General features: G+C 35.2%; 1 protein-coding gene across 10 annotated transcripts in view; it reads right to left on the bottom strand.

Annotated features, from left to right (window-relative positions):
* RALGAPA1 (Ral GTPase activating protein catalytic subunit alpha 1) overlaps window positions 1-12,533 on the bottom strand; it is a 220,888-nt gene that overhangs the window by 122,535 nt on the left and 85,820 nt on the right. For all 10 annotated transcript variants that reach the window (XR_009563100.1, XM_030854800.2, XM_060294754.2 and 7 more), the window contains 3 exons: window positions 9,560-9,689; window positions 7,588-7,825; window positions 6,203-6,364 (listed from right to left, as the gene is read on the bottom strand). Coding sequence is in view for 9 of the 10 variants with exons in the window: in XM_030854800.2 (XP_030710660.1) it covers window positions 6,203-6,364; window positions 7,588-7,825; window positions 9,560-9,689 (530 nt within the window). In the remaining variant the exon portion in view is untranslated. The remainder of the gene's footprint in view (window positions 1-6,202; window positions 6,365-7,587; window positions 7,826-9,559; window positions 9,690-12,533) is intronic.

The raw sequence follows: 12,533 nt of genomic DNA on the forward strand, positions 1-12,533 counted from the left end.
GGGTTAGATAATTCCTTGGAGATAACAATTCCTTTTATTCCTTCTTTCTCACCACCAACCTGAAGGAAGAGCTTGGGCATTTCCCTTGGAACTTCTCCCATTATCACAATTGTGTAAGTTTGTGTTCTGATCCTGAATGAATTCTTCAGAAGTGCACCTCTCCATCTGCTACTGTACAACAGGTCTTTATGCATACCTGGAAATCTGTTAAGTGCCTCACAGCTGCGTAACCTATGCTACAGAAAATGACTTACATGAATTAGCTCCTGGGATTTTGGGGATTTACTAATCTAAAGCTTAGATCAGAGAATCTCTGTAAAGCCACTGAAACTGGTCTAACTTCAGTTAATTACCCTACAATAGTCTCTAAGTGTTCAAGTGAAAGGAAGAGTCACACGACTCTCACTTTAAATCAAAAGCTAGAAATGATTAAGTTTAGCGAGGAAGGCATGTCAAATGCCAAGACAGGCTGAAAGCTAGACTGCTTGCTCCAAACAGCCAAGTTGTGACTGCAAAAGAGGAAAAGTTCTTGAAGGAAATTAACAGTGAAAAGGCGAACGATAAGAAAGCAAAACAGCCATATTGCTGATATGGGGAAAGTTTTAGTTGTCTGGAAAGAAGATCAAGCCAGCCACAAGATTTCTTAAGCCAAATCCCAATCCAGAGCCAGGCCCTAACTCTCTTCAATCCTAGGAAGGCTGAGAGAGGTGAGGAAGCTGCAGAAGAAAAGCATGAAGCTAGCAGAGTTAGTTCATGAGATTTAAGGAAAGAAGCCATCTTCATAACATACAAGTGCAAGTGGAACCAGCAAGTGGTGATGTAGAAGCTGCAGCAAGCTATCGAAAAGATCTAACTAAGATCATTAATGAAGGTGGCTACATTACACAACAGATTTTCAATGTGGACACAACAGCCATCTATTGGAAGAAGATGCCATCGAGGACTTTCATAGCTAGAGAGGAGGAGTCAATGCCTGGCTTAAAAGCTTCAAAGCACAGGCTGGCCCTCTTGTTAGGGGATAATGCACCTGGGGACTTCAAGTTGAAGCCAATGTCCATTTACCATTCTGAAAATCCTGGGGCCCTTAAGAATTACGCTAAGTCTACTCTGTGCTCTATCACTGGAACAACAAAGCCTGGATGACAGCACATCTGTTTGCAACATGGTTTACTGAATATTTTAAGCCCCACTGTCAAGACCTACTGCTCAGAAAAGATTCCTTTCAAAATATTACTGCTCATTGACAATGCACCTCGTCACCCAAGAGCTCTGATGGAGATGTGCAATGAGATTCACATTGCTTTCATGTCTGCTAACACAACATCCATTCTGCAGCCCATGGATCAAACAATTATTTCAACTTTCAAGTCTTATTCTTTACGATACATTTCGTAAGGCTATAGCTGCTATAGATGGTGATTCCTCTGATGAATATGGGCAAAGTATAGATACACTGAAAACCTTCTGGAAACAAGAAAACCATTCTAGATGCCATTAAGAACAATGTGACTCATGGGAAGAGGTCAAAATGTCAACATTAACAGAAGTTTGGAAGAAGTTAATTCCAATCCTCATGGATGACTTTAGTGCAGGAAGTAACTGCAAATGTGGTAGAAAGCACAACAGAACTAGCCTGAGGATGGGACTGAGATAAAACTCAGTCTCAAGATAAAACTTTGAAGAGGAGTTTCTTCTTATGAGTGAGCAAAGAAAGTGGTTTCTTGAGGTGGAATCTACTCCTGATGGAGATGCTGTGAAGACTGTTGAAATGAGAACAAAGGATTGAGAGTATTATTTAAGTTTAGTTGATAAAGCTGTGGTAGGGTTTGAGGGGACTGACTCCAATTCTGAAAGAAATTCTAGTGAGTAAAATGCAATAAAACATCATTGCATACTACAGAGAAATCGTTTGTGAAAGGAAGAGTCAACCAATGCCATGAACTCCCTTAATGGTCTCACTTTAAGAAACTGTCACAGCCACCCCAACCTTCAGCAACCACCACCTTGATCAGTCATCAGCTACCAGCAAAAAGACTATGAAGTGCTGAAGATTCAGATTCATGGTTAGCATTTCGGGGCAATATTTTAAATTAAGGTATGTAACATTGTTTCTTTAGACATAATGCTACTGAACACTTAACAGACTGCAGTATAGTGTAAACATAACCTTTATATGCACTGGGAAACCAAAAAATTCGTGTGACCCGCTTTATTGGGATATTTGCTTTATTGTGGTGGTCTGGAACCAAACCCGCACTTATCTCCTGAGGTCTGCTTGTACACTTTCATTTTTAAAAAGCAGTTTCAGGTTTACAGGAAAATTGAGTGGCAAGTACAAAGAGTTCCAATATATCCCCTTCTTCTCCCACCCCCACCTCGAGTTTCCCCAAGTACTGACATCTTTCATTGGTATAGTACATTTTCTACAACTGATGAGCTAATACTGATACAGTGTCATTAACAAAATCCACAGTTTACATTAGGGATCACTCTTTGTGTTGTACATTCTATGGGCTTTTGACAAATGTATAACATGTATGCACCATTACAGTATCATACAGAATACTTTCACTGCTCTAAAAACCCCCTGTGCTCCACCTATTCGTCCCTCCTTGTTGCCCTGCTCCCCACCTCCACCCCTGGTAATCAGTAATCTTTTTATTGTCTCTTTAGTTTTCCCTTTTCCAGAATATCATATAGTTGGAATCATAGTGTACGTAACCTTTTCAGATTGGCTTCTTTCACTTAGTAATATGCATCTGGAGCTCCTCCGTATTTTTTCCATGGCCTGATAGCTCACTTTTTATATTCAAAGAATAATATTCCACTGTGTGGATGTACCACTGTTTGTTAATTCATTCACCTATTTAAGAATATCTTGGTTGATTCCAAATTCTGGCATAAATTCCGAGTTTATGAATAAAGTTGCTTCAAATATTTGAGTGCCAATGTTTGTGTGGACATACGTTTTCAACTTACTTGGGTAAATGCCAAGGATGGTTTGATTCTATGGTAAGAGTATGTTTAGTTTTCTAGGAAACTACCAAACTGTCTTCCAGAGTGGCTGTACCATTCCTACGAGCAATGAGAGTTACTGTTGCTCCATATTCTTGTCAGCATTTCATGTTGTCAATGTTCTGGATTTCAGCCATTCTAATAGATATGTAGTGGTATCTCATTGTTTTAAGGGCAATTTAATTCCAAATCCTATAGATTAAACCTACAGACATATCTGCATGTAAGCACAAAGTATAGAAATATACATAACTATATTCTGTACCATTTTTAACAGCACAAAATTGGAAATAAACTAAAAGTCCATCTTCAGGATACAGGTTAAATTATGGTACTGACATGTAATGAAATCTGATGCAAGGAGTTCAACATTTTCTAGTATTAGTATTTTCCAACTTTATGCAGCTACCTTTCTAAACAAAGTTTGTAATGCTTTACCTTTTTTTTTAACATCTTTATTGGAGTATAATTGCTTTACGATGGTGTGTTAGTTTCTGCTTTATAACAAAGTGGATCAGCTATACATATACACATATCCCCATATCTCTTTCCACTTGCGTCTCCCTCCCTCCCACCCTCCCTATCCCACCCCTCTAGGTGGTCACAAAGCACAGAGCTGTTCTCCCTGTGCTATGTGGCTACTTCCCACTAGCTATCAGTTTTACATTTGGTAGTGTATATATGCCCATGCCACTCTCTCTCTTTGTCCTAGCTTACCCTTCCCCCTCCCTGTGTCCTCAAGTCCATTCTCTAGTAGGTCTGCATCTTTATTCCCGTCCTACCCCTAGTTTCTTCATGATCATTTTTTTTTTTAAGATTCCATATATATGTGTTAGCATATGGTATTTGTTTTTCTCTTTTTGACTTCACTCTATATGACAGACTCTAGGTCCATCCACCTCACTACAAATAACTCAATTTCGTTTCTTCTTATGGCTGAGTAATATTCCATTGTATATATGTGCCACATCTTCATTATCCATTCATCTGTTGATGGACACTTAGGCTGCTTCCATGCCCTGGCTATTGTAAATAGGGCTGCAATGAACTCTTTTTGAATTATGGTTTGCTCAGGGTATATGCCCAGTAGTGGGATTGCTGGGTCGTATGGCAGTTCTATTTTTAGTTTTTTAAGGAACCTCCATACTGTTCTCCATAGTGGCTGTATCAATTTACATTTCCACCAACAGTGCAAGAGGGTTCCCTTTTCTCCACACCCTCTCCAGAATTTATTGTTTGTAGATTTTTTGATGATGGTCATTCTGACTGGTGTGAGATGATATCTCATTGTAGTTTTGATTTGCATTTCTCTAATGATTAATGATGTTGAGCATTCTTTCATGTGTTTGTTGGCAATCTGTATATCTTCTTTGGAGAAATGTCTATTCAGGTCTTCTGCCCATTTTTGGATTGGGTTGTTTGTGTTTTTGATATTGAGCTGCATGAGCTGCTTGTAAATTTTGGAGATTAATCCTTTGTCAGTTGCTTCATTTGCAAATATTTTCTCCCATTCTGAGGGTTGTCTTTTTGTCTTGTTTATGGTTTCCTTTGCTGTGGTAATGCTTTAACTTTTTATTTGATAGGTTAGTCCAATGAGCAAGCCAGGCAAGACTGTTTTAACATAGGTATCAGAAAGTAATCAGTCAGGTATACTTTTAAGATGAGTATTTTACTCACACATGCTTTTATACAGATTAGAAATATGCCAACATGTTAGCAATGATTTCTTCTCATTAGACACCTAATATGTTTTTATGCTTCCTTAAACTTTACTTTCCACACTAAGCATAAATTACTTCTATAATCAGAAAAATATATATATGGAACTTTTTAAAAAGATTCTAGTTTTAAGTAAAATTTTAAAATTAAAAGAACAATTCCTTCTTAACCAATATAGAAATATTTTCTATAAACGTTGACATTAACATAAAATGAAGAAAGGCATTTCAGATGTAATCAACATCTTCCCAAGAATTTCAAAATGTAATTCTATACCAAAATTAAATTATATTAATTTTTATCCATCAATATCCTTTTTCCGTGTACAATCTCTCATTCTTCTGGCTTGACATATACAATCAATATAATTCTATGGTTATTTTATAGGCAGAAGACAATTGTGAAAATATTCTTTTGAACAATTTTAAACATTTCTAATTCTTCTAACATCTTTAATTACCTTATTCTCTTTCTACTTTTGTTTCTTCCTTTAGAACTGTAATTCTTAACACTTCAGAACACATCATTTCATAGAAGACACGTCCTACAACAATGTTTTTAAATTTCTTTAAAATAGTAGTGTTTTTCACTGATTACCATCAAATATAGATATATTCCCACAGAAAATTCTCCTTCCACAGAATCACAGATTGCAAAGCCTGAAGTAACTTCAAGCAATTTTGTTTCAGGCATGTGAGATATTATCATACCCACTATACAGATGAAGTAAATAACGCCTAGAAAGTTCAGTAAATTATTCAAGGTTATCTAGCTATTTAGTGATGAAAGAGTGAAAAAAAAGATCAGGACAAAGTCCTCATTTTTCCTTGCAGCACTCTTTCTACTACAATGAAGACCAAGTTATAAATCTCTGAGAGGAAAAGGAATAAGATGGTAACTAGGTCCACAGTATGCTGAGTGATCCTACATCCAGAAATTCCTCCCATCATAGAAATTTCTTCCATGCTTGTTAAAGGCAGCAAGGAACCTAGCAGTATACTCCACCTTGGCCTCAGCTGTCTATAAGTAGAGAGCATGAATTCCTCACTGGAAGTTTGTGAAGCCAATATAATTGTATAATTGTAGCACTGAAAATAAGCTACCTAATTTTCCATGTTTATGAGTATATTCACTTAGTAGAAACTATATCAATTAATACATGAGTTCTATAAAGTGAATCAGAGTTCTACTTCTTCAATTCTGTAAAGTAACGGTTTAAAATTATTGATATCAACAGTAAAATAAACTACATGAAAACAATAATGTAAGACACATCTTAATAGCATAAAGTGATAACACAGCATGTCATCAGACTCCAAGTATTACTGAAAAAAAGGTTTTCCAATGGAAGTTTTTCATTTAACAACAAAAACCAACAGATAAGAAAACCATGTATTTATATACATTGTTACTAAGGACTATAAACGTATTGCCCCATACAATTCTCATGATTTTAAAGAGTACATACCAACAGTTTTTTGCCGTACTATACTCCTCGCCTTTTCCGTTCCTGGGGAACCAGTGGTTGTTGCACTTCTCTGTCTCATTGGGGCTTGGCCAGGCTGATCACGACTCCATCCTCTAGAAAATGACTTGTCAACTGAAACTTTCTGAAATTCATGTCCCACTCCTAGAAATGCAGATTTTCAATCTCAGTGTACCGTCACCATATCAATAATCTCTTCGAATTATGTGTGCCACTTTGCCTCAGACTCTTAGGTTTACTCATAAAGTAACTAGATAAAATGCTTGCATACTATAAGGTTTTTCTGAACTTCATTTTCATGTTACAAAACTGAGGCAGATTCTTAAAAATACAATATCAACAATAAATGATTATAAATCCTCTACCACCCACTTGCTTCATATAGAAGTGAAATATTTGGACAGGCAAAAAAGGATAGAAAATGAGCTAACCAAAATCCATCCTGTGGTGGAAGTTACTCTATCTCTACCTGCCAATAATAGCCACTTGGAAAATAAACAGTCCAGGAAAAAGTAGTCTGGTCACACATTTAGCACTCTGGACTATTGTTAAGTATGAAATGTGACTCAGATGTAATCTCTAGACTGCAACTAATTATTAAGAGTGAAAAATACTAGCAAACCCAGAATTATAAGGACATGTTTTTATGATATAATCACTATGTTACTGTCCCTCTCCAGCTTTTTAACATTAGGCAGGTATATAATCCACATCCAGCGAATGTTTGCTTTTGTTAAAACTAAGAAAATGCTTTTAAAAGAATTTCTCACACAATTCTTTTTAAATAAGAGTAACATGAAATCACCTTCTATGTTTCAATAAAAAATTGTGTATGATAAAAAGGGGGCTTCCCTGGTGCCGCAGTGGTTGAGAGTCTGCCTGCCGATGCAGGGGACACGGGTTCGTGCCTTGGTCTGGGAAGATCCCACATGCCGCAGAGCGGCTAGGCCCGTGAGCCATGGCCACTGAGCCTGCGCATGTGCTCCGCAACGGGAGAGGCCACAACAGTGAGAGGCCCGCGTACCGCAAAAAAAAAAAAAAAAAGGAAGAGTATTTTATAACACATTTTGGTTAATTATTAAAAATAAAATATTTAAGATTCTGAATTATTTATGTAACTTTAGCTAGATATGTACAGAATACTTTATTTCTCATCAAAATTACTGTTGAATTTAAGGCTCTTCAAGAACAATTACAAGGTACCTACATGTTTCACTGTTGAAAATTTTTAACCTTCAGCGTAAATTAAGGAGGGAATAATTAAGAGAAAATACAACTTTTACCTTCACACCTCTCCCTGGCTTGATTTTCCCAGACCAAATTATTTAAACAAATTTATATGGAGCACCTTTGTGAACAACTCTTACCTTTCCCTTTGTGCTTTTTTTGTTTCTGTTCACTCAGCTTATCCAATGGTAAATCACTGAGATCCAAACTATATAAATTTCTAGCTAAAACTTTAGTTAGTGTCTCCATAGTCAGTGACCATTCAGTGGCTAACTCTTCCCAATAGGTCAACGATGACAATACTGAGAGTAAGTCGTCCCAAAGTTCTCGGGAGATGTACACATTTAGATTTGCTTTAATCCAGGCAACTATAAGAGTCTATAAAGACAAATAATCAGAAATAACAATGAAATATATTCAAAATCAATTATTAAAAAATTACACCAACAAGCAGAACTTTAAATCATATAATATCCATGATATCCTTTCTTGGTACATAATACTTATAAAAGTAATTCAAACACTCATTACTACCTACTATAAATTTCAACAACTGCCAATTCCCAACATTCTGGCATTAGGACAAGTTACCAAAACTGAAAAGAAATCTCCCTAAAGTTTAACTACCCTTCATGCTGCATTATGTTAATGTTAAATAAATGTTGTTTAAAAAGACATAAAAGTCTCCACACTATTACGTGTTGAAATTATTGAGTAGTTAGTAGTTATTGAACTAAAACAACAAAACCTACATTCTCAAATTAAAGATGGGAATCACTAACTATACAATTTGAATATTCTAAAACAAAAAAAAAGTTACTAGAGATGTATTTAACTTACTGAAATGTGTTTTTGAAAACTTAAACGTAAACTGAAGGATAAAATTAAATTTCATTTTAAAGACACCAGAGGAATTAAAGGTGTTCTGTAACAAATCCAATCACAGAATAAAAAACTTATTCATAAAAGGGCAGAAATTACTGACCAGGCTGTACCCCTGAGACTTTATAGATTTCTACCAAAGATATAATCCTCCTATTGAAGAAATATGTCACAAAATAAAAGTTTTTCAAAAGTTTAACTCAACCAATTTTACTAAGGAATTCACATAAATTTATACATTAAATATAAAGATAAAAATGAGCAGAGTTTATGAAATAAAACAGTAATAACGAGTGGCCCTCCATTCTATTTTTAAACATTCAGAGTACAAAAAAGTTATTCCATGTAGCAAGCTAAAATTTTACCTTCCAATAGCGCCCACCATTGGGTTAGTTCTAACCATGGCGGTGGGGGTGGGGAACTCATGAAGTCAAGAGGAGTTTAGATAATAAATGTAGCTGGTTTCAAAGACTTATACACTACCATCACAGAATTTTAGGTGAACCAGCATATCTGGGGAAAAAATAATCATTTGAATGGCTACACTAATGGACAAGAATGGGAGCTGAGATAGCTTTTATCCTTGACATTAAGAACCATTTTATCCATGTATTTGTATTTAATGTGTCATCTTTAAAAAAATACTACTTTGCTTTCTATTTTCCAAATAATCCATAATACATTTAAAGTCAGTGCTCTATCCTTAGGGTGGAAAACACAGCATATAATTCCTATATAATCAACTACCACTGATACTTCAAATGAAGACGTGAAGAGAATAAAGTCTTCCAGAATAGCATGGTAAGAAAGAATCGTGATTTACTACTTTTTCTTTACTACAGAACGACTTAAAGTCTTGTTTTTCTAACAATCCCAGAGACCGGGAAACTCATAATGCAAACAATCAAGCCATTATCATGAAGCCTTCTGGCAGCTTTTTGCAATCATACGTAAGTGTACCACACAGGAGATAAATTTAATCAGCTTGTTTTAACACTTTTTTCACAGATCTGATTGATATTTCCTCTATTAGGTTGTGAGCTTGTATGTATGGCAAATAGTCTATTTAGATAAGCAACTTTTATTTGGCTCTACAAAAAATTATTTAATATGAAATGATTTCTGATTTAAAGCTTTCTTCCCAGGTAGTAAGTTCAGGGCTCAATGAGTCTTAAGAAAAAATACATATCTATCCACCTATTTATCTATTTATTTATTTATTTTTATTGCCTGGAAAAGTGGTCCTGCAAGTCGACCTGCCAAGGTCATATTTTTTTTCCCCTGGAACTGTAGAAAAGCTTGTGACGGCATCTTCAGTACAGACTCCGTGACTCTGAGCAACACAAGCAGCATCTGTTCCCTTAAAGTAAAAAAATTAATTAATGTTTTCTTTTTGCATATGTTTGCTTTTGGTTAATGAATAACTTTCAAATTAATATTTGTTATAAAAATGTTATTACCTTTCAATAACTCAAATACCAAATATCTTTCAAAATTTTAGAATTCTTTGAATATTAAAATATAAAATTCCATTTTATAAATCTATACCAGCCATTTTTAAGCCATTTCTCAGCCACAATACCTCTCACCAAATAAAAATTTATACACCAGCTGATGAATTGGGAGTGAGAATATGGAGACTGCTCCCATCCCTCCACCCCACAAATCAAATAGTGACCTTAGGGAGCTGTCTGAAGAATACTCATCTGTCTATACAATACAATTCTACCTTGCTACCTGTCCATCTCATCCATCTTTACAATATGGAGAACAACTGCACATCTAGAATTGTACCAGGTTCAATTTCAAAAATTATATGATATTTTAAGGCTAACAGATCACAATGAGCCTGACAAGTAATCAAGAACCATCACTCTATTGCTTCTTTCCATCCTTTTTCGTTTGGCCATCTTTCAATTCTTTATCCTCTTTGTGTACTGCAAGTCAAGCCAACCCTATTACATTATCCTTATCTTGCCTCTTCCTCCTAGATGCTTAATATTAAGACCATAAAATTACCTTATTTGCACCTGATAATTCAAAAACTGATGCAACCACATACAAAAAAAAAAAAAAAAGTCTGACAAGGGGATTTCAGTTGGGCGTATAGTCAGACTAACAACCTAAGTCTATCAAGCCTCCTCCTCTCTGGCTTATTTGCAGGCCCATTCTAGGCATAGCAATATGTGGGACAGTCCATGTGAGAAATGCAGCAGAGGCAGCAAGAAATCCCAGATCTAATATCATGGTTTTTCCAGGAAGTAAGTGCAGAATTAAATATAAAAGTATCACTCAATGAAAAATATCCTGAATTTATTAACCAAACAAACGTATGCATTCAACTCATAAAAATCAGAGGTAACATGTTTGTAACCTTAGGCTTCTAGCTTCACTATATGAAATGAAAAGCCATTTAAAGTCAACCACATATTCAATAAAGAATAGGTTTTCCAAATAAATCTTTCTGATTCGTGGTCAAACCATAATTCACTCATATATTATTAGATAACTTTTCACTTTGTAATACAATGATTTTAATTCATAAAGTCTTATAAATTCAATGTAAATATGTGAGAAATCTTTCATAATGCTATGACTTCAAGGGAACTTATAAAAGTTTTAAAAATTCTAAAATTGTGTTCCACATAGCAAGTCTCTCACTTTAACGTGGACCAACAGCATTGATTAAAAGCATATAAAAAGAAAAAAAGGGGAAGGACTAACAAAAGAATGGTCAGTAGGACCACAGTTCAAATTTATGCTGTGTGAACAATGATAAATTACTTAATCTCTTTGTGCCTAAGAATCACCATGTAGAATTATCTACCTCATAGGGTGCTACAAGGATTAAGAAAGAAAACAGATGTAAAAAGATTCAAAAGACACCTGACACAGAAAAAGTGCTCCAAATCAGTTAATAACTACTTCTAGATATAACTATAACAATATTATGTTAATCAAAAGTTTTTTCAAAATAAAACCATTTTCCCATATGTAACAAAACACCAAGTAGGCATATTCTTTGATTAAGTACCCCCAGTCTTTAAGAATGACTCAGAAGAGGAAAATTGCATACATACAAGGATGTTCATTATCCTCCCCTCCTCCAACAACAAAATAAGTAACTACATATCCAGCAACAGGTGATTAGTTAAGAAAATTATGGTACATACATATGGCATAATACTATGTGACTGTGTGTGTGGTTTGGTGAACCAGATGTTCACCAAAGGGCAAACAATAATTACCTCTAGAGAGTTAGCTATTGGGCAACTTTTATTTTCTTTTTAAAACTTTTCTTTGTTTGAATTTTACAATGAACATGTATCATTTTTACAGAAACCGAAGAACGGCTCTTCTCATCTCTCTAAAAGGCCTCTTTTTTCATTCAATTAAACAAATATTTATAGAGTATCAATAATATATGATACTATGTTAACAAATGTAGGAAATATAAAAACAAGACAACCAGTATATATACCTTTCAGGGCATCTCAATTCAGTGAGGTAAATGGACATTTTACAAGTAATTTAAGAACTAAGACAATTTTGACAAGATCTACAACAGAGGTACAAATACAGAATGAAAGGAAGTGAGCTGAAAAAATAAGGCTATGTGGAAAAAGGAAGGTAGAATCTAAGGACAGTTATGGTAACAATATGAAAAGATGACAGGAATCAGACACTCTAAAGAAAAGTTCAGACTGTGCTCAAGAGAGACAGCAATTTGATAAAGCTGGGAGGTAGGATCTCATTCTGCAGGGTGGAGCTTAGGCTTGAGATAGGGCTAGAAAAATACTCAGGAGCCTGACTGTACAAAGCCTTGAATGCCAGGTTGAGGAATCAGGCATTTCATACATTCAGTCATTTACTTATTCATTCATTCACCCATATAAATTCATTTATTCATACATGCATGCCAGTATTCATTCCTGGGGGTGGCGGGCAGTGGGGGAGGCCATCACATGCCCACTTTAGAAAGATAAACAAAGGCATCTTGTGGCAGTTTGATCAAAGATGTTTGAGATAAAGTGAAGGAGACCACTGTGTCATCGTGATTATTACATAAAATATTATATTTATTCACTCATTCATTCAATAATAGAAGCCTGTACAATATTGTTACAAGCCCTCTTCACAGGCACTATTCCTCTAGAATTTACTATGCTCATATACACAATTAAAAAAAACAAGATAAGTATTT

This window comes from Globicephala melas, chromosome 2 (assembly GCF_963455315.2).
Source record: "Globicephala melas chromosome 2, mGloMel1.2, whole genome shotgun sequence".
Lineage (NCBI taxonomy): Eukaryota > Metazoa > Chordata > Mammalia > Artiodactyla > Delphinidae > Globicephala > Globicephala melas.